The sequence below is a fragment of the Aquarana catesbeiana genome, linkage group LG01, assembly GCF_042186555.1.
Source record: "Aquarana catesbeiana isolate 2022-GZ linkage group LG01, ASM4218655v1, whole genome shotgun sequence".
Taxonomy (NCBI): Eukaryota; Metazoa; Chordata; class Amphibia; order Anura; family Ranidae; genus Aquarana; species Aquarana catesbeiana.
The window spans coordinates 796,647,977-796,675,577 of record NC_133324.1 but is presented as its reverse complement, the minus strand read 5'-3'; the positions used below and the strand labels follow the sequence as shown (position 1 = coordinate 796,675,577).

The window sequence follows — 27,601 nt, the reverse complement described above, 5'->3', positions numbered from 1 at the left end:
TTTGTTTTTTGTGTAGTGTTTATTGATGTCCAACCTTATGTAAACCGGGAGGGATTAATACTATTGTACTAGGAGGTAACGGTTATAATAGACTTTGCTAGACATACACATATTTTATTTCTCGTATTTATAAAGTACATAGCTACGCTTCTTTACACATGTCGCACAGGTTTCAATGGATGCACCCACCAACCTCCTGAATGCAACGGACGAGTGACGTACCCCTAATTACGTATCACTTATTATATGATGTCTATTTATCATCTAACATCATTTCTGAGTTAAATGTAACTCACTGTACTATGTCATGGTGGAACATACGTCAGTAAGTTTTACGATACAGTAAAAATTGCTTGTTGCATATCTCCCCTTCTGTCATTTTTAATTTCCCTAGGAAACAGCTTTTTGTCCCCGAAACCTTATGCTTCACCGAGTCTTCACAACGTAATTAGAAATAGTTAAACAGGTTTATTAATTTATGCATATTTCTTGATTTCATCATACAGTACGAGTACAAATGCACCGCCCATGCCTCTCAATACATTGGACCAAGCACCCTTAAAGAAGGCTTTAGATCCTTCCTCTTTAGCAATCTTCTTCCAGCAGTCAATTGTTCCCGTGTACATGATATCAGCTGTAAAGACATCAAAGCATATTATGAAGAGGGTGACACAGACAATTAAAGGAATGAAGTATAGTTATTATATAACACATGCACACAGAAAATCAGGAACCAGTAACGTAGCTGATTCTCCACCAACACCTGAACCACCAGGTATCACTGCATAGTCAAATAGATGTCCCTACAAAGAGTCATAAAGCCTGGTATACACGATACGATTGTTGGCCAACCAAGGCTCTGATTTTTGTCTTAAAGGCGTGTGCCAGGATCTTGTCTTGCATACAAATGGTACACAATTGTCGGTCGACAACACGAACGTAGTGACGTACTACGAGGAATTTCAGCTCTTGAGCGCCACCCTTTTGGCCCCTTCTGCTAATTTCATATCTGGTGAGCATTGATTCCGAGCATACGTGTTTGTACTTTCGACTTTTGCGTGACGGATTTGTGTACTGACCATCCGAAAATCTGACGTCAAACCGTTGTCCGCTGAAAATGTACTAGTCTGCCATCCAACATTTGTTGGCCAAAAGTTGGACAACAATTGTCAAAAGGAGCGTACTAACGGTAAGATTTTAGGACAACAGTCTGTCAACAGACAATCCCCTGCCAACAATCGTACTGTGTGTACGAGGCTTTAGTTTTTTTTTCCGTTTAACCCAGCTGCTGAATGAAAAAGCTGAATAGCTCGGGAGGAGCCGATGTACTAACGATCCGATGTTAGTACAGCGAACTCCCCCGCTGAGCTATTATGCTCTGACAGAGGGACCCCCCCCCCCGCCAGAACACAATGGTCAGTGCTTTCAGCCATTGGCCCAAGAGCGCTGATCAGATGCCGATCGGTAGACCTTTTTTGGTCAAGCCTCTTCAACAAAAGCCTGGCGTTTAGATGTCTTCTGTCGGACCGATTGCCGTACAAACGGGCCAAATGTCAGCTGATTTCTATTGAACCAGCCAATGCTGCCCAATATTTGGCCCGTGTGTGCCACCCTTTTAGACCCTACCTATTGTTGATAGTAAATTTCAAAGAAAGCTGTCAAGTTGTGGCAAATCAGAAAAATAATTCACTAATGGAAGGAGAGCAAGACCAAAGGATATATAAGAGTCTAAATATTCATTTATTTATACTAAAAAACAACCAACATCCCCCCCCCCCCAAATAAAACCTCTCCCTTCATCTGCATGAACTTATCTTGAATGCTCATGTAGATAGTACTAGCCAGTAACTCTCAAGATCCAGCAATTAGCTTCCCTACACAGATTCACACAGGAAAGCTCTATATTGAGTCCACTCAATGTTCTTATTTTAATACTACCCCGCCCAAATGTTTTTTCTCTCTCCCCTCTTCTTTCTCTCCTTTTATATCTTTTCTCTATATTTCCACTTCTATCCTACCTTTCAGTCCGATGTGAGCCTCCTTGCCTATGGTAACAGACTGAACAAATTCACCAGATTTATTTTTATTTTATGGCCTTATTAAGTGTTGCCTTTTGCGCTCCTACCAACTTTAGGCTGGGTTCACACTAGTGAGAATTGGATGTGGATTTCTCTGCATCCAATTCGCATGACAGGAGATTGTGATCAACCCTTAATGGAGTCGGTTCACACATTTCCGGAGTGAATTGCACAGAGGTCCTGTGCGCGTCTTTGGCTCTGTTTCAGGTCTGAATTCAGGCAAAAAATTGGGCCTGATTTGTTCCTGGAATGGAGAACAAAAACACACTGCGCCCTGGCCATCAGCAGCATCCATTTCAAGTGTGAACCCAGCCTCAGTCTTGTACTTTGCCTACAAACTCTGGATCTATTGTGCTGACTTTGTTGGGCTGTTCAGGTACTTGTATTTTGTGTCGCTATAAATAAATAAAAAATAACACATCAGTTATATATCTGAACACATCAGTCTATGATTTTCAGACATTCATGCTGTGTTCAAACTGCAGCACGGAGCGGCTCACAGCAGAGGTCTGGTGCGTCACCCAGTGGTGTCGGGAGGGGGCTGACGGTGGCTGGAGCCCCGAGTGGGGCCCCCGGGTCCCGAGCATGGCCGATTGACATAGCAGGTCCCACCTTCTGGAGCCTGCAGTGCCTATGATGGACCTCCCACCGGTCCAATGCAGGGACCGTGGAACTGGAACGTGTGACGTCCATCATAGGCGCTGCAGGCTCCAGAAGGTGGGAATTACAATGCGGCCGTCGCGCCACTGTGAGAAGATCCCCACTCTGCGCTCGGGTGGGCGGCTCTCCTCTCCTGTCCTGTCATAGTGGCTCTGGCTGCCTGGAGTGCCTGCTGTCTACTTTACTGTGATGGGCGCGCCGCACACTACAGCTGAGCTGCAAGAGGGGGTCACGTCACATGAAGTCTGGTCAGGTAGGTCAGTGTATGTCAGGTAGGTCAATGCAGGTCAGTGAATGGCAGGTGTAATGGTCAGTGTATGTCATATGCAATGCCCCTGGTGTCCCTATTCACCATTTCAGGTCGATTTATAGCCCGAATATTTGGCTGAATTTGGACCTGAAAGGGACCAGAAGACTCACAAGACTCCTGTGCAATTCGCACAGTCTCCTTAGATGCGAGTTGAATGCGGAGAAAGCCACATCCAATTTGCAGTAATGTGAACCCAGCCTTATAATATGAAAGCTCCCAAAAAAAGATACATAGTCCCTGTAAAGTAAACTTCTGAAACACATACCAACATCCCTAACCTCATTTAGGTGCAAGGAATGGGTGTTTCCACACAGATATATGCTAATATATGTGTCTGCTTGACATAACCTGCTTGTTGCTGGAGAACGTTGTCACGCGTTTTTATGCCCTTGATGGGACATCCTTGAGCTATTATATTATAATATATATATATATAGATGTATATATCTATATATATCCTTTTTTTGGGGGTGTACACTGAATTGATTTTCCAAAACTGGTTTACTTTGCCCCCCCCCATACTCTTGTGGATAAATATCTGACACCCATATGAAAGCTATACTGGCCTTGGTATACGATCTATTGTCACCATTGGTGTTGGTCCTCCCTTTTATGCTAACCATTAAGACTCATAGTAGTGCTTGTTTGAGTGATTGCTACATATACATATATTACACATGCTTTACAGCTCCTGAAGAAGCAGAAAAGCGATACAACAAGCATTGTGATTGACATAGTATCTGTATATGTGCATGTTACATATGTAAACAATCTCCCTATGAAATGTTCTTATAGGAGCAACTGTATGCCTCATGTTCTTTAAAATTTTTGATTTTATAAAAAGCTGTGTGTTTTGACACCAATAAAATCCCTTCTCATATTTTTTCCAAAAATTATGGTTTAGAAGGTGTTGGTGCTTAGGTTAGGAGCAGGGGGCTGTGATTAAGATGAAGGACCATGTCACAAGTCAACTCAAGCATTTCTATTTGGTTTGAACGGTGATGGAGGAACATTGTAGGAGAAGGTGAGTTGACTGCTATGCATTGTTGCCAGTGACAGAATCGATAGTAAGACGTAGGTCTAAAGGTAAGGGTTAGGTGGGCTGTTGGGTTTAATTTTAATGTTAAAGTATAACTAAACGCAAAACTTTTTTTCTTTTGTGTTGGATAGAGTGGAGAGGAATTAGAACCTCTGTCAGTTTTTACAGCTGTCTGTGCCCCCCCATTAAGGAGATTCATCCTCTCTATTTGTCCTGTTTACTATTATGAAAGTGAAACTAAAATAAAATCTCAAATTTTGGGTTGTCCCCAGAAAAATAATAGAGGGGAAAACTTCCAATGGGGACACTAGTTCTGGTGACCTGGGGGTCCCCACGGAATTCCCTTAATTTGCAGAGATATCCTCTCACTTCCTGGCTATGGGACAGGAAGTGAAGTGAAATCTTCACAATGGGACACCGATGGTGAAAAAAATCTGTCAAGGGTCATAACCCTCCCTTACTCTATCCAAAATAAAAACAAAAATGTTTTGCCTATGGTTTCACCTTAAAGTGGAACTTCAGTGATTTTTTAATCTTTCCATCTATTAAATCCTCTGCCCTTGTTGTTTTAACTTTGGATAGTAAAACTTTTTTTCTACCAGTAAATACCGTATACAGCCCACTTCCTGTTTCTTGTCTGGTATTTAGCCTAGGTTTATGACATCATGTACAGCTCTCTCACTCTCCTGAGAGTTTGCCAGGAAGGGAGGGGGGATGAATCATAAGAGAGCCAATGAGAGCGGCAGAGCTGGAGGTGTGCCTCTGTGTGTCTGTGTAAAGCCAGGAAGTGAACAGGCAGCAGCTTCAGCTGCCCACAGTTAAAACAATTGCTGCCAGACTCAGTAGAGGGAGATTTCTGCAGCATACTTGGCAAGTAGAGAATCACAGTATATATAATATAATATGCAAAGTGGTTGGAGGGAAGCTTCAGAATGGCAAAGATGTTTTTATTACAAATTATGTGAGCAGACTGCAGTTCCTCTTTAGGTTAATATAAGAATTAAGTTAATGGTTAGGGGGAGGTTGATGGTTGGCATTGACTATTTTTAATCCTTATGCTGCTAGCATTTTAAATAGCTAGAGAGGTATATTTTATTTACTTGTTTTAAACTTTTTTTTTTTTTTTACATTTCTACAGTTACTTCCTGGTTTTTGGCCTGTGAAAATGATGTCATACATCCTAGGTGTCTTCAGGAAGGGAGGAGGGATTACCTCAGCTAAGGGCAGATTGATTCCAGGAAGTAAATGCTACATGAATTCTCTGCCCTTACTCAAGATGGCCACAGCCAGAAATGCTAGGGGGTATTTTTCAAAGTGCTTTTCTCAGTAAAAAAAAAAAAAAAAAAAAAAAAAAAAAAGCATGGAGACATGGAAGTTTGCTTTGGATTTTAAAAATGTATTAAATAGTTTTCTATTGCTCAGATGCAGTGTAGTTCCACTTTAAGTGTCAAGGTCAGTGACAGAGTGCTAAAATTCAGCGTCAATGGTTGATTTAGGAGAATGTGGGGGCTGAGTATAGAGGTGAGGATGGCTTGTCCAGTTTTTATTGCTGTATCTGGATGAGTACCGATGTCACCAGGACTGAAAGTGATAAAAGATTCTGATGTATATAAATCACAGGATGTGAAGGTAAATGTCCCCCTGGGATTCGAAATTGAAAAATAAAAAATGGACTGAAAACAAGATAGCTGTATGAAGGCTAGATACATATGCTGATGTTCATTTTGGCAGAGACTATTTCACCCCCTATTGCAATGTAAGATCCCTTGCACAGGGGCATTATAATTTACTGATGTTTACTCAGGAACTTGTGACGCTCATATGCAAGGGGCCAAAACCTGTGTGCAAAGACCTGAGTAATGTTGAGGTGTGTGAGTGTATAGATGAGTACAATTCTTCTTCATTGCCAGTATTGGCGGCCGCTCATTAGGGGCACAGGGGTGCCGCCCCCCCTAATCTATGCGCCTGGCCCCAATATATGCTGGCCATCGGACGCATGGATTCCAATGGGGTTTTATGGTTTTTTTTGAAGCACGTAATTAGAGCCGGAGGCTCTAATTAGCTTCAAAAAAAGGGTGGGCTTGGGGCGCAGAGAACCGCACCTGAACCCACCCTGGTGTATAACATTAGCGATATGCCTGTGGTCAGGTCTGTCTGTTCCCCCCCCCCGACCGGTGGAGCACCAGCCGCCACTTCTTACTTGTACTCTCATAAACTAAACTAAAAGAGTAAACAGGAGAGTAAACTACTGCACTCAAATGTACATTTTTTTTTTTTTTTTTTTTTTTACTGCTCTGTACTCAACGCTGTATTACTGATCTTTACTCAGCTGTGTGTCATGTCCCATAGACAACAATGCATCTACTTTCAAATTAGTAAAAAATCTGCATTTTTTTACTCCTGTGTGCAACAGGCCTAATTTTTAGCAGATTTGCAAACCCATGGTGTGCATGTGAGCCGCTCAGGCTGTAAGGAAGTGTAGTCCTGTGCCTGGTGCTGTGAGTGCTGGCCAGGAAGGAGCCCGACTACACTCCAGACAATGGTAGATAACAGCTGAAGGTGCACATCAGAACAAGACCCGCTGCATGTGAACAAGTGGCAGTCTCAGCCTGGACCCCCACCAGGCCAAGCGCCCAACGCGTTTCACTACGGCCACTACGGCTTACTCATGGGGATGCTCTGTTTCTGGCTAATGTGCTATTGATTTTGAAAACATAGAGGCAATTTTACATATCCACTGATGCATGTCTGAGCTGTCATTAGTATTTCAGAAAAATACCCAGTTGTGGCTATGAGACTTACCTCCTTTCCTGCCAGACTGCATCATCATACGACGTCTGACAGTGTCGAAAGGATAGGAAACCAGACCAGCTACAGCAGTGACACTCTGAGCAATCATCCAGCTCACGAAAATGTGCACATTCTTGGGATCTGGCATCATACCTTTTGATAAAAAACAGAAACACTAACTTAGTACAATCATACCACAGCATAATGTCACCAAACAGCTAAAACAAGAACCAATTGTTTTCTCTTACCCTTAGCAGTATCATAGACACCAAAGTAAGCTGCTCTGTAAATGATAATACCCTGGACAGATACGTTAAATCCTTGGTAGAGACCTTTCAAACCATCCGACTTGAAGATCTTGGTTAAGCAATCTCCAAGGCCCTTAAATTCTCTCTGGCTTGGACCTTTGCCTACATCAGCAGCCAGACGGGTTCTGGCGAAATCCAGTGGGTAGACAAAGCATAGGGAGGTAGCGCCGGCTGCTCCACCAGAGGCCAGATTACCAATGAAGAACCTCCAGAACTGAGTGTGCTTGTCTACACCCCCCAAAAAGATCTGCTTGTACTTGTCCTTGAAGGCAAAGTTGAGAGCTTGTGTTGGGAAATAACGGATGACATTAGCAAGGTTGCCTCTCCAGAAAGAAATGAAACCTTGTTCTTTGGGGATACGGACCACGCAGTCCATGATACCCTTGTATTGTGTCTCAACTGAAATCTGCTTGCTGGCATGCTGAACCTAAGACAAAAAAAGATGAAAGCAATTAGTCGAATATCCTATATACTGAGTCATATTGTATAAGCACAGTCCAACCTTTGTTTATTCTGGATATGTCCATGTTCATTTGTTCACTACTAGTTTAAACGGTCATTCCTTACACTCTATATTTTTGGAGGTCACCTTTTCCTTCGATCACTTTACTTTCCTCTCTAAAGGAAACCTGTACGTGGGACTTATGGGGCCACCATTGCTGACCTTCTTCTGAGCATGCTCTTTTCTTTCAACATGTGGCTAGTGAAGCAAGAACTTCTGATTTGCAATACTTGTCGTAGGTCGTTTTGAATCAGCATACGAGCCAGAAAACCAGCATTTTCAAGAGGAATGGTGAACAATGGCACACTTCATATTTGTCTCAGTAAAGATTTAATTCACAGAAAATTTTGTAAATATATAGGCTGCCATCGCTGATCTGTACTAAAAATGAAAATTGCCTGGATGTCACACAAATGCTTGGACTTCAGTTCTATCTCCAGATCACAACATTCACACCTAAGCATCACATTTCCAAGCATTTCTGATTGTTTTTTTGGAGCAGAATTGCAAGTTTTTGGAGTTTTATCGGGTGTTTTTCAACTAAAAGGTGTGGAGTGCTGCTGAAAAAGGGGCAGAGAGCTGCTGTTTGAACAGAAAACGCTTGAAAAAACGATAGAGAAAAACGCTCATGTTGCGCTTTTCAGGCATTTCCATAGAAGTCTATGTGGACAAAAACGCTCAATTCTGCCTCATGTACTTCTTTGAGCTACAGGTGTTTTGCTACAAATGACGGGACGCTCAAGGGCTATTGAAAACAATCGTTTTTTTACTTGTTGAGCATTTCTGAGCGTCAAGCTACAAGCTACAAAACGCCCAATTGTGAACGGGGCCAAACTTGGGACAACTGTAATGGTAGATAAGGAATTCTGAATATCTTTTGACTTTCATTTGGTTCATTCTTGTTTTACGCTCAGGTGTGAATGGAGCTTATCGATTTAATGGAGTTCTTCAGATGTTTTTTTTTAAGCGTTTTTGCAGCTTTTTACAAGATTTTTAAAAGCATTTTAGAAGTATATTACAAGCGTTTTACAGCTTCAAGATTTTTTTTTTTTTTGCCTATAGAAAGCAATAGGGGAAGGAGAAGGAGAGGAAATTAGGGGTGGGGAGCTGCTATTTCAGCTGAAAAATGCTTGTAAAACGCTCAAGTCAGGCGTTTCTATTGAAGTCTATGGGGCCACAAATGCTTGTAATCTGCCAAAAATAAGCTCATGTACTTTTTTGAGCTTCAGGCGTTTTGTTTCAGGTGACAGAACGCTCAGATGTGAACAGGGGCCATTGAAAAGAATAGGATTTGGCTTGTTGAGTGTTTCACAGCTACAAGCTTCATGCAGAAAAACGCTCAGGTGTGAACAAAGCCTTATGCCGCTTACACACGAGCGGATTTTCCGTCAGAAAAATCTTGGATGGTTTTTCCGACAGAATTCCGCTCAAGCTTGGCTTGCATACACACGGTCACACAAAAGTTCGCTGAACTTTCAACCGTCAAGAACGCGGTGACGTACAACACTATGACGAGCCGAGAAAATAAAGTTCAATGCTTCCGAGCATGCGTCGAATTGTTTCCGAGCATGCGTAGGAATTTTACGCGTCGGAATTGCTACAGATGATCGGAATTTCCAATCAGAACTTTTTCCGACCGAAAAATTGAGAACATGCAATCAATCTTTTGCTGGCTGGAATTCGGCCAGCAAAAGTTCGATGGAGCATACACACGGTCACATTTTCCGACCAAAAGCTCTCATCGGTCTTTTGTTGGCCGAATTTCCGATCGTGTGTACGTGGCATAAGGCTAGTATGTCTGAATGAATGAAACCAGAATACACAGCCAGGTAACTATAATTTTAAAAGGCCAGCAATGCCAAGCAACATATTTTCAAATATCGAGTACTTTAAACAGGACACACGTTAATGAATAATGTCCAATGTGTATATCGGTGTCATACGATAAATAACCCTGGCACTTGGCAATGCCCACATTCTGATTCTGCAGGAGTGAGAATGTAGTCACCCAATGACTGATATTGGTAGTTACTTTATCGATTCCTTGGAGGTTATATAAGAGGGGTTAACTAGACAATTCCATTGAAATTCTGTGTTTGGGGTCATTCAGTTGATTGTACAATTTCACAAACTAATTGTCATATCTTAGAAATAGAGACAGAAATGTTTGAGAACATTCTCTAGGTTTAACAGGAACGTGGTGCAAGAAAACCATGATGTCCATGGTCATAGTCTATTGGTGGCCATAGTAGAGGCATAGAAATCTTCTGGCAGGGTCCTAAACATAAATGGCCCTCCAATTTGGCTGAAGCAGGGCAGGGAAGATGTGCTACTGACAGCTCAAGCACTGGCATCCGTTTGGGGGAAATCTAATGTTCAGACAAGGTTTTGTAACCAGTTCAATGGCCTTTCCTTAATAAATAACGGCCAACAGCATTGGTGAGTCGCTCACGGACATTAAATTGTCACCAAGCTAAAACTATTACAAGATCTGACTCATTTGCTAAGTAAAGTTACCTATAAAAATACGTTTTCACTGGCCCATTACAATCTGGTTAGGAAACAGTAACACCCCACGCCCCTTGATCTTGAGGTAGGGATTGATCAGCCTAGAACTGACTATACACTGTACAATCTGACTTTATAACTACAATTAGCAGTTTAGTACAAGGGCCTGGCAGCTTTGACACTAATTGAATGGATTGTTTAGGTTTGATTGTTCACATTTGTCCTCATATTACATAGTTCTGGGAAATCTAAAGGGGATTGTACAATCAGATTGTATAGAGTATGGCCAGCTTAAGTTGGCTTCTGTCTACTGTTACTCCAGGAAAAAATACCTATACGAAAGATAAGCCAGCAATTTAAGGTTTACGTGGTACTCGCAGATACAGCCAAGAATGTGTGGGGGTTCACTTGCAGTTAAAAGGCTAAACATGAATGCTTGGCTGAGTCTTAAAGAATAAGTACACCTTCAGTAATAGGTTACATGTTGCGACGGGAGTCTCTTTTGGGCACAGGGTGACCAAGAAAAGAATGAACCCTGAGAATATGATTGGATTACTTCAAATGGGACAGTAATATTTATCCACAATATCTCCCAGGATATATTTAAAGACTATTCTTGGTTTGTTTGATTCTGAACTCAACATGTTAGTTGACAGAGCTGATCACATTGGCCTCTAGAACTGGCAGGAGCCGGACAGTCTACTCCTACTATGGTTTGTTGCCTACTAGGCTGAGGAGGAGAGGAGATCACTGTTTGTATTGTTAATTGTAATTAGCTCCTGCTATTCTGTGAAGGTGTCCTGTGTTTATACTAATGTGTGAAGCTCGGTGACAACAAGTCTGACCTGTAGTGAAATCCTGATTAATCATACAATGTCCAGGAGGGCACAGAGTCACATCGGTTGCTTAGGGATTAGTTAATTAGTTCATGTCAATTCTGTTTCTGGTTACAGTTGTATTGTTAGAATAATATGAGCAGGAGGGGGACCTCATCTTCTATTGTATATAAGGTTGTATTCTGGTTCTAATAAAAAAGAGTCTGATTCCTGTTTGACCCTCCGTACAGAACCTCGTCTCGTACTTGGGGGGGAAGAATTATTCGTATGGGTTTCTTGTTCGGTTGATTGGAGTGTTCGGTAGCTGCCTTTGTGTTCGGAAATGGAATGTCCTAAACGGCTTTAACCCCTTTCATACTCGGGATGTCGTTACACATGTTACACCCATATTCAGGGTGTAATATATAAGATGTTAACTACTTCAATACCAGGCACTTTCCCCCCTTCCTGCCCAGGGCAATTTTTAGCTTTCAGCGCTGTCGCACTTTGAATGACAATTGCGCGGTTATACAACACTGTACCCAAACTAAATTTTTATCATTTTCTTCCCACAAGTAGAGCTTTCTTTTGGTGGTATTTGATCACCTTTGCGGTTTTTATTTTTTGCGCTATAGACAAAAAAAGAGCAACAATTTTGAAAAAAAAATTTTTATTTACTTTCTGCTATAAAACATTTCCAAAATAAAAAAATGTAAAAAAAATAATTTATTCATCAGTTTAGACTGATATGTATTAGACCGACAATTTTGAAACTAAAACTGATGGGCACTGATAGGCGGCACTGATGGGCACAGATAGGTGGCGCTGGATAGGCAGCACTGATGAGCTACTAATGGGCATGACTGAGTGGCATCTGAAGGACACTGACAGGCATTACTGATGGCGCACTGATTGGCACTTTTTTGGGCACTGATTGGCACTGTTGCGGGCACTGATTGCCAATTTTATGGGCACTGGCAGGCGTTTATTATGGGGCACAGGCTGGCAGGTGGTGGGCACTTATTGGCAGCTGATGGGCGCATCTGATGGGGGCTGCACTGATAATCAATGTGCTGACCCCCCCTCTGACAGGGAGAGCCGCCGATCGGCTCTCCCTGGCAGCGTGAACTAAGGAAAGATATTTACCGGTACTTCCTGGTTCATAGTATGATCAGCTGTGATTGGTCACAGCTGATCACGTGGTAAGAAGCCTCTGTCAGAGGCTCAATACCATGATTTGAGTTGCGGTGTGTCAGACTGGCACACAGCACCTCCCGCGGGCGTGCGCCGCCTTGTTTTTCTGATCACGTCATATGACGCATAGTTGCCAATAGTCCCGAATTTCCCGGAGCCTCGTCCCGATTTTATTGTTTACCGCTATTTGTCCCGAATTTTGCTGCTTGTCCCGAGCATCGGAAAAAAATTTGGGCAATAAAGCGTTCATTATTATATCGCCGCAGCCTGGTATCCTTCCCTACTCCAGAGCGTCCCCCCTTGCCTCATTTTGTCCTCCTTGTCTTCTATTGGACAAGGAGGACACATGCTCTTTCTGCCTGCCTTGATTTGCCAAGTATGGCAAGTAGGGGCGTGGCTACTTTGCAGTCGGAGCACATGGATGGATGGGGGAGGAGGTGCGCGCAGCTGTGTCACGCTGACTGCTTCTGCTGTGTCAGTGCCAGGACGCCAGGACTCTCACTCGGAGGAGGTTTGCCTCCTCCTGTTTACACAGCACCTCAGGCTCAGCCTGGGAGGGACCCCAAGGAGGAGAACGTGAAAGGTCCGAGGGAGCCCGAGGCCGGGACCACCAGGGAACAGTCGGCGCCACGTGGGGGGAGCTAGTGTGTCACTCGGTAAGTCAAAGTGCTCCCAGCTTCTGTTTGAGGGGGGAAAAAAAATTCTCCCTCCCCTCCGCTGCAATGTCTGATGTAAGGGGGGACTCCGCTGCAATGCCTGATGTAAGGGGGGACTCTGCTGCAATGTCTGATGTAAGGGGGGGACTCTGCTGCAATGCCTGATGTAAGGGGGGACTCCGCTGCAATGCCTGATGTAAGGGGGACTCCGCTGCAATGCCTGATGTAAGGGCGGACTCTGCTGCAATGCCTGATGTAAGGGGGACTCCGCTGCAATACCTGATTTAAGGGGGACTCCGCTGCAATGTCTGATGTAAGGGGGGAACTCCGCTGCAATGTCTGATGTAAGGGGGGACTCTGCTGGCAATGCCTGATGTAAGGGAGGACTCCGCTGGGGACACCTGATGGCATTTGGTGGCAGGCGACGTGGCTAGTGACACGCTCAGGGTTCCCACTGATTAGGCATTATGGTGAGTTAAATAATTTCATTTTATATTACAATGTAATAATAGAAATAGTGCACTTCAATCATCCTGACACCATAACAACCATGGTGCCGGGATGATTGAAGCGCCAACACCTGGGAGGGACCCCAAGGAGGAGAACGTGAAAGGTCCGGGGGAGCCCGAGGCCGGGACCACCAGGGAACAGTCGGCGCCACGTGGGGGGAGCTAGTGTGTCACTCGGTAAGTCAAAGTGCTCCCAGCTTCTGTTTGAGGGGGGAAAAAAAATTCTCCCTCCCCTCCGCTGCAATGTCTGATGTAAGGGGGGACTCCGCTGCAATGCCTGATGTAAGGGGGGACTCTGCTGCAATGTCTGATGTAAGGGGGGGACTCTGCTGCAATGCCTGATGTAAGGGGGGACTCCGCTGCAATGCCTGATGTAAGGGGGACTCCGCTGCAATGTCTGATGTAAGGGGGGACTCCGCTGCAATGTCTGATGTAAGGGGGGACTCCGCTGCAATGTCTGATGTAAGGGGGGACTCTGCTGCAATGTCTGATGTAAGGGGGGACTCCGCTGCAATGCCTGATGTAAGGGGGGACTCCGCTGCAATGCCTGATGTAAGGGGGGACTCCGCTGCAATGCCTGATGTAAGGGGGGACTCCGCTGCAATGCCTGATGTAAGGGCGGACTCTGCTGCAATGCCTGATGTAAGGGGGACTCCGCTGCAATACCTGATTTAAGGGGGACTCCGCTGCAATGTCTGATGTAAGGGGGGAACTCCGCTGCAATGTCTGATGTAAGGGGGGACTCTGCTGGCAATGCCTGATGTAAGGGAGGACTCCGCTGGGGACACCTGATGGCATTTGGTGGCAGGCGACGTGGCTAGTGACACGCTCAGGGTTCCCACTGATTAGGCATTATGGTGAGTTAAATAATTTCATTTTATATTACAATGTAATAATAGAAATAGTGCACTTCAATCATCCTGACACCATAACAACCATGGTGCCGGGATGATTGAAGCGCCAACACCAGGGGGGACTCCGCTGCAATGCCTGATGTAAGGGCAGACTCCGCTGCAATGCCTGATGTAAGGGGGACTCCGCTGCAATGCCTGATTTAAGGGGGACTCCGCTGCAATGCCTGATTTAAGGGGGGACTCCGCTGCAATGCCTGATTTAAGGGGGGACTCTGCTGCAATGCCTGATGTAAGGGCGGACTCCACTGCAATGCCTGATGTAAGGGGGGACTCCGCTGCAATGCCTGATGTAAGGGGGGACTCCGCTGCAATGTCTGATGTAAGGGGGGACTCCGCTGCAATGTCTGATGTAAGGGGGGACTCCGCTGCAATGTCTGATGTAAGGGGGGACTCCGCTGCAATGTCTGATGTAAGGGGGGACTCCGCTGCAATGCCTGATGTAAGGGCGGACTCCGCTGCAATGCCTGATGTAAGGGCGGACTCCGCTGCAATGCCTGATGTAAGGGCGGACTCCGCTGCAATGCCTGATGTAAGGGGGGACTCCGCTGCAATGTCTGATGTAAGGGGGGACTCCGCTGCAATGTCTGATGTAAGGGGGGACTCTGCTGGCAATGTCTGATGTAAGGGGGGACTCTGCTGGCAATGCCTGATGTAAGGGAGGACTCCTTTGGGGACAACTGATGGCATCTGGTGGCAGGCGACGTGGCTAGTGACACGCTCAGGGTTCCCACTGATTATGCATTATGGTGAGTTAAATAATTTCATTTTATATTACAATGTAATAATAGAAATAATGCACTTCAATCATCCTGACACCATAACAACCATGGTGCCGGGATGATTGAAGCGCCAACACCAGGTGTTTGGAGTATCTTTATCTGCTGATTTGTTAAACTTTCTGGAATACATATATTTCTACTGTTGTGTAGGATCTGGTCCTGCTGTCACTCCATCCCTCTTTCTTTCTCTTTCTTTTTCTTTCTCTCCCTCTTTCTTTCTTTCTCCCTCCATCCCTCATTCATCTCATACCACACCCCTTCCGAGCCACGCCCATTTAAGACACGCCCACTATTCCGCTCATGCCATGCCCATTTTTTCGCCAAGGCGCGCTTCGCATGCCGCATTTTTCTATTACAGTATGCCCCGCCTACAAATGAATGCCACGCTCCCTAATTATAGCAGGCTCCACCTACATGCAAAAAAGTGTCCCGAATTTTTTTTTTTTGCAATGTTGGCAACTATGCATGACGTCTGATCAGGATAACTAAACCACTTTGCCGCCGTCATATTGCTATATGGCGGGTGGCAGGTGGTTAAAGCAGCAGCCCCACACTCCCTCTCCCCCCCCCCACTGTGTCAGTGGGGTGGGGGATCTTCTTCCACACCCAATGTCACAATTCAAAAACAGTGCAGCTGTGCGAGGTTCCGCCCACACAGCTGCATCATTCATTCACAGCTATCTGTTAATGAATGAACTACAAGTACCGTCTTCCACCGTGGCAGACAGCTTGTAGTTCTCAATGAACTGTGGAGGGGCTGGTGAGTGCTCTTGTTGTTCATAGATTATTCCTGCTTTTTAGTAACTGTCTACCTATATGGGAGGTTCTGTGAATATTACAACCCCCACCCCCCTATACAATACATTTTGGTCTAAATTTATGAAGAAAGACAATTTATTTGTTAGACTTTATAACAGAGAGTAAGAGAAACTTTTTTGGGCTTTTTCCTTTTTTACAGTATTAAATAAAAAAATCCAGTGGTTAATAAATACCACCAAAAGAAATTCTATTTGTCTCAAGAAATTATATAAAGGTCATTAGACATGTGTGATTCGTTTTGTTCCTAATCAAAATTTGAACGAAATTTTGTTATTCGGAGATTACAATATATCCCAATTTTTGAATTACAATAGTAACAAATTTAAGCGAATCCAAAATAATGAAATAAAATTTTGTTTGAAGTAACGAATTATCCAAATTTGAATTGAATTAGAAAACGACATTGAATTTGAAAAGAAGTTTGAAATGTAAACATGTTGTTGACTATTACTAATTTCCTTCAAAGACTGTATGTTTTAGAATATAACCACCTTCCAAAATTTGAATTTTGATAATTATGATTAAAGTAAAACAGAACAGAATAGAAAATAAAAGAATAGAACAAAATAGAAAATAAAGGAATAGAACAGAATATAAAAGAATATAATATGTTAGAAAATAAAGGAATAGAATAGAAAATAAAAGAATATAATATAATAGAAAATAAAAGAATAGAATAGACTATAATAGAATGAGTATAGCTGTCTTCCGAAATATGAATTTCAAACAGAATAGAATATAATAAAATAGAAAGAAAGAATATAGCCGTCTTTCAAAATTTTAATAGAAAAAAATAAAGAGAATATAGCCATCTTCCCAAATTTGAATAATAAAAAAAATAGAATAGCATAGCATAGAATACAAAATAAAAGAATAGAATATAAAATAAAGGAATATAATAAAAAAAATAGACTAGAAATAATATAGCGGTCTTCCAAAATTTGAATTAAAAAAATAGAATAGAATACATAATAAAAGAATAGAATAGAAAATAAAGGCATATAATAAAAAAATAGAAAAGAATAGAAATAATATAGCCGTCTTCCGAAATTTGAATTAAAAAAAAATAGAAAAGAATAGAATAGAAAATAAAAGAATAGAATATAAAATAAAGGAATATAATAAAAAAATAGAATAGAATAGAAATAATATAGCCAAAATTCAAATAGAATAAAATAGAATATATTAGAAAGAATATAGCCATCTTCCAAAATTTGAATTTAGAATAGAATAGAACCAGCTATTCTTCAGAATGAATTTGGATTGATTCGATAATTTCGATTCTAATTTGAATACTTCAAATTCATTGGAAAAGTTCAAATCTAATCGAAAACGAATACATTAAACAAATTTCATTACAAATGCTACTAAACAAAATTAGTAACAAATTGATCCGAAACAAATTTTTTCGTTCTGCACATATCTAAAGGTCAGCTGGGTACAATGTTGCCTAACCAAGTAATTGTCAATCAAACTACCACAGCACTGAAAACCTAAAAAGGTTCTGGTAGTAAAGGAGCTGTAAAATGTGGGTATTGAGGTGGTTTTATGCAAGACTGATTATAAGACATACTAAAACCTCGCATGCATCTGCAGCTTTCATTAAAATAATATTTGCTGATCCTGCCATGAAGGTTCTTCTTCAGGCTCTTCCTATTACAGTATGATAAAACTCTGTCCTTGTCTCCCAAGTCCCTGTTTGCATTAACCAATCATCTGAGCAGTTACATACGAAGAGAGTCTCTGGCTGATTCTGGACACATACATTTCTGCAATGTTAAATATCTGAGATAACACTCCAGAACATCTAGATTTCCAACTGGGAGTCCCATTAGTTTTTTTTTCACAGACATATAGTAGTCCCATTAGTTTACCCTGCAGGTAGGTTCTCATATTGGGTGATAACGTGGAGCAATTACACAGCAAACAGCAAAAGTGTAATATACTACAATTATCAAAAATTATAGAAGAAAGTGCCAAAATAACAAATATTTAGGTCCCTGGGGCCCAACCTGTGCCCAAGGACAGCATGCGGCCCTTTGATATATGATGTGCAGTCTGTATTGGAAACATTGATTAGGGTAATAGCATTGATCCCTACTAGCCTCATGTTCCCACATTGGTATTGTCTTCTGCAGCCTATCCCCAGACAAAAATGTAGCATTGTCTGTGGACATGTGATTCCCAGAAGCATAGGTGTGTGCAGCCTATTGCATTAGGGTGTGCACCCCAAATCTATTAAAACATGGACGGTGTCAGTAGGGCAGAGGTTGGTGTTAGTAGGGCAGTGGACGATGTCAGTAGGGCAGAGGTTGGTGTCAGTAGGACAGAGGTTGGTGTCAGTAGGACAGAGGTTGGTGTCAGTAGGGCAGTGGACGGTGTCAGTAGGGCAGAGGTTGGTGTCAGTAGGGCAGTGGACGGTGTCAGTAGGGCAGAGGTTGGTGTCAGTAGGGCAGTGGACGGTGTCAGTAGGGCAGAGGTTGGTGTCAGGGCAGTGGACGGTGTCAGTAGGGCAGAGGTTGGTGTCAGTAGGGCAGTGGACGGTGTCAGTAGGGCAGAGGTTGGTGTCAGTAGGGCAGTGGACGGTGTCAGTAGGGCAGTGGACGGTGTCAGTAGGGCAGAGGACGGTGTCAGTAGGGCAGAGGACGGTGTCAGTAGGGCAGAGGACGGTGTCAGTAGGGCAGAGGACGGTGTCAGTAGGGCAGTGGACGGTGTCAGTAGGGCAGTGGACGGTGTCAGTAGGGCAGTGGACGGTGTCAGTAGGGCAGTGGACGGTGTCAGTAGGGCAGAGGACGGTGTCAGTAGGGCAGAGGACGGTGTCAGTAGGGCAGAGGACGGTGTCAGTAGGGCAGTGGACGGTGTCAGTAGGGCAGAGGACGGTGTCAGTAGGGCAGAGGACGGTGTCAGTAGGGCAGAGGACGGTGTCAGTAGGGCAGAGGACGGTGTCAGTAGGGCAGAGGACGGTGTCAGTAGGGCAGAGGACGGTGTCAGTAGGGCAGAGGACGGTGTCAGTAGGGCAGAGGACGGTGTCAGTAGGGCAGAGGACGGTGTCAGTAGGGCAGAGGACGGTGTCAGTAGGGCAGAGGACGGTGTCAGTAGGGCAGAGGTTGGTGTTAGTAGGGCAGTAGACGGTGTCAGTAGGACAGAGGACGGTGTCAGTAGGGCAGAGGTTGGTGTCAGTAGGGCAGTGGACGGTGTCAGTAGGGCAGAGGTTGGTGTCAGTAGGGCAGTGGACGGTGTCAGTAGGGCAGAGGTTGGTGTCAGTAGGGCAGTGGACGGTGTCAGTAGGGCAGAGGACGGTGTCAGTAGGGCAGAGGACGGTGTCAGTAGGGCAGAGGACGGTGTCAGTAGGGCAGAGGTTGGTGTCAGTAGGGCAGTGGACGGTGTCAGTAGGGCAGAGGTTGGTGTCAGTAGGACAGAGGTTGGTGTCAGTAGGGCAGTGGACGGTGTCAGTAGGGCAGTGGACGGTGTCAGTAGGGCAGTGGACGGTGTCAGTAGGGCAGTGGACGGTGTCAGTAGGGCAGAGGACGGTGTCAGTAGGGCAGAGGACGGTGTCAGTAGGGCAGAGGTTGGTGTCAGTAGGGCAGTGGACGGTGTCAGTAGGACAGAGGTTGGTGTCAGTAGGGCAGTGGACGGTGTCAGTAGGGCAGAGGTTGGTGTCAGTAGGGCAGAGGTTGGTGTCAGTAGGGCAGAGGTTGGTGTCAGTAGGGCAGAGGACGGTGTCAGTAGGGCAGAGGACGGTGTCAGTAGGGCAGAGGACGGTGTCAGTAGGGCAGAGGTTGGTGTTAGTAGGGCAGTAGACGGTGTCAGTAGGACAGAGGACGGTGTCAGTAGGGCAGAGGTTGGTGTCAGTAGGGCAGTGGACGGTGTCAGTAGGGCAGAGGTTGGTGTCAGTAGGGCAGTGGACGGTGTCAGTAGGGCAGAGGTTGGTGTCAGTAGGGCAGTGGACGGTGTCAGTAGGGCAGAGGACGGTGTCAGTAGGGCAGAGGACGGTGTCAGTAGGGCAGAGGACGGTGTCAGTAGGGCAGAGGTTGGTGTTAGTAGGGCAGTGGACGGTGTCAGTAGGGCAGAGGTTGGTGTCAGTAGGACAGAGGTTGGTGTCAGTAGGGCAGTGGACGGTGTCAGTAGGGCAGTGGACGGTGTCAGTAGGGCAGTGGACGGTGTCAGTAGGGCAGAGGACGGTGTCAGTAGGGCAGAGGACGGTGTCAGTAGGGCAGAGGTTGGTGTCAGTAGGGCAGTGGACGGTGTCAGTAGGACAGAGGTTGGTGTCAGTAGGGCAGTGGACGGTGTCAGTAGGGCAGAGGTTGGTGTCAGTAGGGCAGAGGTTGGTGTCAGTAGGGCAGGAGACGGTGTCAGTAGGGCAGAGGACGGTGTCAGTAGGGCAGAGGACGGTGTCAGTAGGGCAGAGGACGGTGTCAGTAGGGCAGTGGACGGTGTCAGTAGGGCAGAGGTTGGTGTCAGTAGGGCAGTGGACGGTGTCAGTAGGGCAGAGGACGGTGTCAGTAGGGCAGAGGACGGTGTCAGTAGGGCAGAGGTTGGTGTCAGTAGGACAGAGGTTGGTGTCAGTAGGGCAGTGGACGGTGTCAGTAGGGCAGTGGACGGTGTCAGTAGGGCAGTGGACGGTGTCAGTAGGGCAGTGGACGGTGTCAGTAGGGCAGAGGACGGTGTCAGTAGGGCAGAGGTTGGTGTCAGTAGGGCAGTGGACGGTGTCAGTAGGACAGAGGTTGGTGTCAGTAGGGCAGTGGACGGTGTCAGTAGGGCAGAGGTTGGTGTCAGTAGGGCAGAGGACGGTGTCAGTAGGGCAGAGGACGGTGTCAGTAGGGCAGAGGACGGTGTCAGTAGGGCAGAGGACGGTGTCAGTAGGGCAGAGGACGGTGTCAGTAGGGCAGTGGACGGTGTCAGTAGGGCAGAGGTTGGTGTCAGTAGGGCAGTGGACGGTGTCAGTAGGGCAGAGGACGGTGTCAGTAGGGCAGAGGACGGTGTCAGTAGGGCAGAGGACGGTGTCAGTAGGGCAGAGGTTGGTGTCAGTAGGACAGAGGTTGGTGTCAGTAGGGCAGTGGACGGTGTCAGTAGGGCAGAGGACGGTGTCAGTAGGGCAGAGGACGGTGTCAGTAGGGCAGAGGACGGTGTCAGTAGGGCAGAGGACGGTGTCAGTAGGGCAGAGGTTGGTGTCAGTAGGGCAGTGGACGGTGTCAGTAGGACAGAGGTTGGTGTCAGTAGGGCAGTGGACGGTGTCAGTAGGGCAGAGGTTGGTGTCAGTAGGGCAGAGGACGGTGTCAGTAGGGCAGAGGACGGTGTCAGTAGGGCAGAGGTTGGTGTCAGTAGGGCAGTGGACGGTGTCAGTAGGGCAGTGGACGGTGTCAGTAGGGCAGAGGTTGGTGTCAGTAGGGCAGAGGACGGTGTCAGTAGGGCAGAGGACGGTGTCAGTAGGGCAGAGGACGGTGTCAGTAGGGCAGAGGACGGTGTCAGTAGGGCAGAGGACGGTGTCAGTAGGGCAGTGGACGGTGTCAGTAGGGCAGAGGTTGGTGTCAGTAGGGCAGAGGTTGGTGTCAGTAGGGCAGAGGTTGGTGTCAGTAGGGCAGAGGTTGGTGTCAGTAGGGCAGTGGACGGTGTCAGTAGGGCAGTGGACGGTGTCAGTAGGGCAGAGAACGGTGTCAGTAGGGCAGAGGACGGTGTCAGTAGGGCAGAGGACGGTGTCAGTAGGGCAGTGGACGGTGTCAGTAGGGCAGAGGACGGTGTCAGTAGGGCAGAGGACGGTGTCAGTAGGGCAGAGGACGGTGTCAGTAGGGCAGAGGACGGTGTCAGTAGGGCAGAGGTTGGTGTTAGTAGGGCAGTGGACGGTGTCAGTAGGGCAGTGGACGGTGTCAGTAGGGCAGAGGTTGGTGTCAGTAGGGCAGAGGTTGGTGTCAGTAGGGCAGTGGACGGTGTCAGTAGGGCAGTGGACGGTGTCAGTAGGGCAGTGGACTGTGTCAGTAGGGCGGAAGACAGTGTCAGTAGGACAGAGGTTGATGTCAGTAGGGCAGAGGACGGTATCAGTAGGGCAGTGGACAGTGTCAGTAGGGCAGCGGACGGTGTCAGTAGTTTTTTTCTTATTGTTTTATTTTTTATTATTTAAAAAAAAATATTTTTGGAGCCAGGTTGGGGGACTTTGGTGAAATATCAAGGGGAATCTGCGCTGCATGGGGTGATTAGGGTGTACCCAGGCACACCCGGCACACCCCCTGTGCACGCCTATGCCCAGAAGAATGTTACCCAACCTTAGCATTTAAGAAGAGGAAACGGAAAGACTGGTCATTGAATAATCAACCATGGCCATAAACGCAGTGTGTTTGTGTGTGTGTGTACAAAGTTCAAATGGTTGGCAGTATGTGCGTCACCAAAGGGGCAGGCCACATGTCGCACATATGGGCTGCTGGATGGCTGATGGTTATGTGCCGAGAGTACTCTCACTGCGTGTTCCCATCACAAAGATATCTCTCAATCCTGGCTAGAGATCAGTAGATGGCAGGACTGGCTTCCAATCATGTGACCACTGTGACAGTAAAGAAAATGTCATCAGCACACCAAGGATTCCTCGAAAGGGTCCAAGGCTTTATTCCGTGGTCACATGATAAACATACAGCAGTCACATGACCACCGATCCTTCCCACACCCTGGGCATTCCAAACTGTTTAAAGAGGAAGTAAACTCTCTTTTTTTCCCCTGTAAATAAAAGCATAATGGGCTAGTATGCATTGCACACTAGTCCATTATGTTGCACTTACCTGCAAACGAAGCCCGTAATGTCCCGCTGTGTGGCCACATTTATCTTCACCCCTTCCTTCCGGGGCTGTGGACTCCGGCTCTGTGACTGGTCAGAGTTGCATGACGTCACTCCAGCGCATGTGTGGGGGAGCAGCCGGTCATGGCAGTGGCCCTTCAGAAAGGGCATGATTGCGCCATTTCTTCAATGCGCATGCGCCAATGATGTTGGGGCAATCGTATATGGTAAATATCTCTTAAACCATACAGGTTTAGGAGATATTTCCAGGACCTACAGGTAAGCCTTCTTATAGGTTTACCTGTACGTAAAAGTGGTGTAACCGGGGTTTACAACCACTTTAAAGGGATGGGCAGCAAGGGGCCATTCCATTCAAATAGCAGATCTGGATGACATTTTAAAGCGGAGGTTTGCTGAAAAAAATATATTAAAAGCCAGCAGCTACAAATACTGCAGCTGCTGACTTTTAATATATGGACACTTACCTGTCCAGGGAGCCCGCGGTGTCGGCAGCCGAAGCTGATCCGTCCTTCGGCTCTCGGCTGCTGCCGCCGCCGCCATCTTCGGTAAGGGAATAAGAAAGTGAAGCCATGCGGCTTCACTTCCTGGTTCCCTCCTGCGCATGCGCGAGCCGCGCTGCGCGTCCTCACAGGTCCCTGCTGTATTCTGTGTCTCACAGAATACAGCGGGGGAGGACGGGCAGCGCGGCGGAAGTGGCATAGGTCACCGCAATCACCGCGGTGATCTATGCCAGGAAGTGGGAGCAAATACCTGTATTAGACAGGTATCTGCTCCCTCCTCCCCCCTGAAAGGTGCCAAATGTGACACGGGGAGGGGGGGGGAGGAGGGAATCCAAAAAGTGGAAGTTCCATTTTTGGGGTTGAACTCCACTTTAAGGGCTTTTGAATGAAATGTGTTGACTCAATGATGGCAAGAATGAATGTCCTGATAAAGCTGAACATTGCATTGTAGCCTGATGTGCAGATCAAATATTTTCAAACATTTTTCCAGCACTGATGAAAACAAATAAAATGTAACAAAACATGTTTCTCAATATATATAACTGTCCAGTGTAGTATGTATTAATTCCCTTTGTTTTATTATACAAGTGAAAGTATTTATGCATTTAAGGCCTGTTAATAATAATAATAATAATAATACTAAAATAATAATAATAATAAGAGTGTCAAAAATAAAACATAGGCTTGCTAATCTAATGGTGGCCATACACATAATGATCTGAACACAGAATCGGCCAATATGATCGAATTTAGTAAGTATTGAAAAGACTCACATACTGTTTAATTGATCGCTTTTTGAGCAAAACCAATCACTTCCATTTAAATTATTCTGATCAATCTGGGCAGAAAATCCGGTCACAGAAAAGTAGCTAGATTGATATGATTGAGGGTCACCATAAATGTTACAATCTATCCATAAAATCTTTGTCATTTTAATTTAATTACCTTTTAATTTACCATTAACCGTACAATTTGAGCACCTACCAAATCTAACCTATCACTATGTATACAATTAGGCATGCCCTTGCAATACATATTGATAGATCTAATGGTGGCCATACACACTTGGATTGATTGATTTTTTTCTGATCAATCTCTCCCAATAGGAATAATTGATCTCTAGTGCATAACCCACTAATTGACATGCCACACACAAGGAATTGGATTTTGATCAACTGTTGGATTCCCATCCATAGACGCACGTTATTGATCGCATCTCTGTCTTCACCAGACAATCTCATCATCTGATCAATTGAAATGCAAGCAAATTGATCAGCAAAGCATCTCAGCACTGCCAATCGATGCAAAAGTGATCGATAATGTTCCACCTAGGCTGAGTGATTCGATTAAAGGGGTTGTAAACCCTCATGGTTTTTCACCTTAATGCATTGTATGCATTAAGGTGAAAAACCTCCTATGATGCAGCAGCCCTCAGAGCCCCCCTTTTACTTACCTGAACCTGATCTTTCCAGCAAGTACACCAGCTCCAGCTGGTGTCTTGGGTCCTGATTGGATAGATTGATAGCAGTGCAGCCATTGGCTACCACTGCTGTCAGTCAAATCCAATGACGTCTGGGCTGAGTCCTGCTGTCTGTGTCAAAAGACGCAGCAGCAGGACACAGGAGTGCGCCCGCACGAGTGCCCCGAGGGAGAGCGGCTCTCCAACGGGGCACTCGAAAAGAGGAGGAGCCAGGTGCCCCGCTGAGGGACCCCAGACGAGGAGGATCGGGGCCACTCTGTGCAAAACCAACTGCACAGAGGAGGTAAGTATGACATGTTTGTTCTTTTAAAACACAAACCTTTAGATATCCTTTAAATCTGATCTAAATAAAATGAAAATGAAAGTATGCTTATTCAAGTGTTGAATCGCACATTGATCAGATAATAAAATGGAAGAGTGGATGGCCACCATAAAGGGATTGTACAATCGTATTGTAACATGTGTGGTGAGCTTAAAAGTGTGTGACACATCAGACAATTTTTGCAATCTTCCCATTGTTTTTTCTTCCTAAATTGATTGACGATACAATTGTATAGGTATATAGAATAAGTCGGTGTAAGGCTACATCATGTGGTTTGTATATACAAGATTCTGGATACACATAAAAAGTCTGCCATTGGTTGGCTGTCATGACTGATGTCCTTCTGTCAGAGTGTCTGGGAGATGGACTTGGCATGTGTTCCAGTGCTGCCATGTGACAGGCCAGGGCTAAAAACAGTCAATGGGCAGATCAGAGGACACTTTCCATATTTAGTCACTCACAGCTGCCTCTTCCATGTCACCAGGAGCCCACCCCACACTCCATGCTGTCACTGCCCATCTTGGCTCACGTGCTCTACTATTTCAACTTGGCTAAACCTGAAACTCTAAAATGTGACCTTCTACACTGCATGTCCTATATCTATCAATGCATCCATACAATCACATCATCAATACCAATGGGTACCCAACCTGCTCCATACACTGATGTAGTCCATTCAGATCCATGCATCATACAAAACCCAGGCATGAATGATCCATGTCAGTGCAATCCCTCCTGCTGTCATCACACACTCTGTCCATAGAGGGTCAAAGGAGGATCTTACCTGCAGCAGCAGTTTGACTCTTTCAATGGGGGCAACAGCAGTTTTGGAAATAGCTGCAGCAACCCCACCAGCTAAAAAGTCCTTGAGGAAGCTGATCACTTGGTCACCCATGGTGGAAGTGGCTGAGATGAAGCCCTTGTTCCTTTACTAGGCAAGTATGTCCTTTCCCCACACAGCTCCCTGCCTGCCGTGCCAGCCAAAATAGGACGACTGGTAGGCTGAGCCCTCTATATAAAGACACCTGATCCCCCCCAGGGGTGGGCACCCCCACCACCCATTTCTATTGGCTGCTGGACCCACATCAGAGGGCATAGGGGGCATGGCAGCCATATTGCTTCATGGAGACCCCCATGTCACTGATGCTGAGAGGGACATTTAAAGGGCATTATAAAGTTATCTGGTCCTGAGTGAAGAACATTGTGTCACTGCATGTCCCTAAAATATTAATAGCTGGGGAAGAATGCAGAGACAGAAAGCAGTCTGAATACCTTCCATACTCAGGATCACAGCTAGCTCTATGAGCATGGACAATGATTTTTATTTCTATGTTTTCTGGATGTTATGTGAGCCCTGCACTGTGATCCTGGACAGAGTCATGCCATGATTGCCACCATCTGTTGCTGCCCTCCTCCTGTCATTTAATGACAACTGTCAGACTGGCCGCACAGAGTTCTAGTCTAGTGTGCAGCAATCCATGGTGTCACAGTCGGTGTGTGTAGGGAGTGCACAGCCCGATCTTTATTCAAAGGACGAACAATGAGGACTGTCTGTGATCAGAGATGTCACCTTCACCCACTTCCGACTGCTAGAAGACCCGTGCCCGTCACATTGGAGGCATCATGTGATACCCACCAGGGAGGGGGATCGGAGAGGACAAGCTGCTCCTGGATCTTCATAGGGGACAGAAATAAATGACATCACACACAGGGGGACTGTCCATAGTATGGTGCCTACTGACTGAGCACATGGTCCTTGTGCCAAGGGTGTCAGGAAATGGCACTGAAAGCTGTCATAGAAGACAATCACACCTCGGGACCATGTGCTCAGTAGGCACCATACTATGGACAGTCCCGAGAGGTGTGATTGTCTTCTATGACAGCTATCAGTGCCATTTCCTGACACCCTTGGCACAAGGACCATGTGCTCAGTAGGCACCATCCCCTGTGTGTGGTGTCATTTATTTCTGTCCCCTATAAAGATCCAGGAGCAGCTTGTCCTCGCCGATCCCCCTCCCTGGTGGGTGTCACATGATGCCTCCAATGTGATGGGCACGGGTCTTCTAGTAGTCGGAAGTGGGTGAAGGTGACATCTCTGTGTCATACTGTAGAAATATTACTACAGGCTTACAGTGACACTCAGGAATATCCTCAGTCTCCAAATATAATCCATACATCCATTACTTAATGACCCTGCCATTTATTTGTTATGAAAATGTTTTAGGGTTCATTCACACTAAGGTTGCACCCATACTGGTGCTGATACTAAGCATTTGCACAACTAAAACTGATACCTTTGCAGTGCAATTTGAGCACATACAAAATGAATAGGCTCAAATCACACTGCAATCACATGCAATTTGACCAGAAATGCGGCGCGATTCCTGTCTGAGCCTAGGTTCACATTGATGCGATTTGGCATGTGATTTGACATGTCATTCAGCGGCTATTGCCGGCAATGGCACCATCCGAATCGGTGCGACGCCTACTTTGCGGTGCCGCACCGAATCCCAAAAGCAATTTCTGCATACCTCTCAACATTTTGAGATGGGAATGAGGGACACCTACTTGTAAACGTATGTAGACATAGGACACGCCCCCCCGGCACACCCCCTTAAAGGAGAATTAACCAAAAAA

At 45.7% G+C, this 27,601-nt stretch overlaps 1 protein-coding gene across 1 annotated transcript; it reads right to left on the bottom strand.

Moving 5' to 3' along the window:
• Window positions 1–25,976, bottom strand: SLC25A4 (solute carrier family 25 member 4). Its single transcript, XM_073607338.1, has 4 exons — window positions 25,749–25,976; window positions 7,126–7,612; window positions 6,890–7,030; window positions 1–634 (listed from the first exon to the last, which is right to left on the bottom strand). The coding sequence occupies exons 1-4, from the start codon at window positions 25,857–25,859 to the stop codon at window positions 477–479; spliced, it is 897 nt and encodes a 298-aa protein (XP_073463439.1). The 5' UTR covers window positions 25,860–25,976; the 3' UTR covers window positions 1–476.
• Window positions 25,977–27,601: the final 1,625 nt, after the last annotated feature.

Coding starts and splice junctions, on each gene's coding strand:
- SLC25A4 (XM_073607338.1), bottom strand. CDS start 25,859: ATGGGTGACCAAGTGATCAGCTTCCTCAAGGACTTTTTAGCTGGTGGG. Junction 7,613..25,748: donor GAGTCAAACTGCTGCTGCAG/GTAAGATCCTCC, acceptor TTTTTGTCTTAG/GTTCAGCATGCCAGCAAGCA. Junction 7,031..7,125: donor TGTCTATGATACTGCTAAGG/GTAAGAGAAAAC, acceptor TTTTATCAAAAG/GTATGATGCCAGATCCCAAG.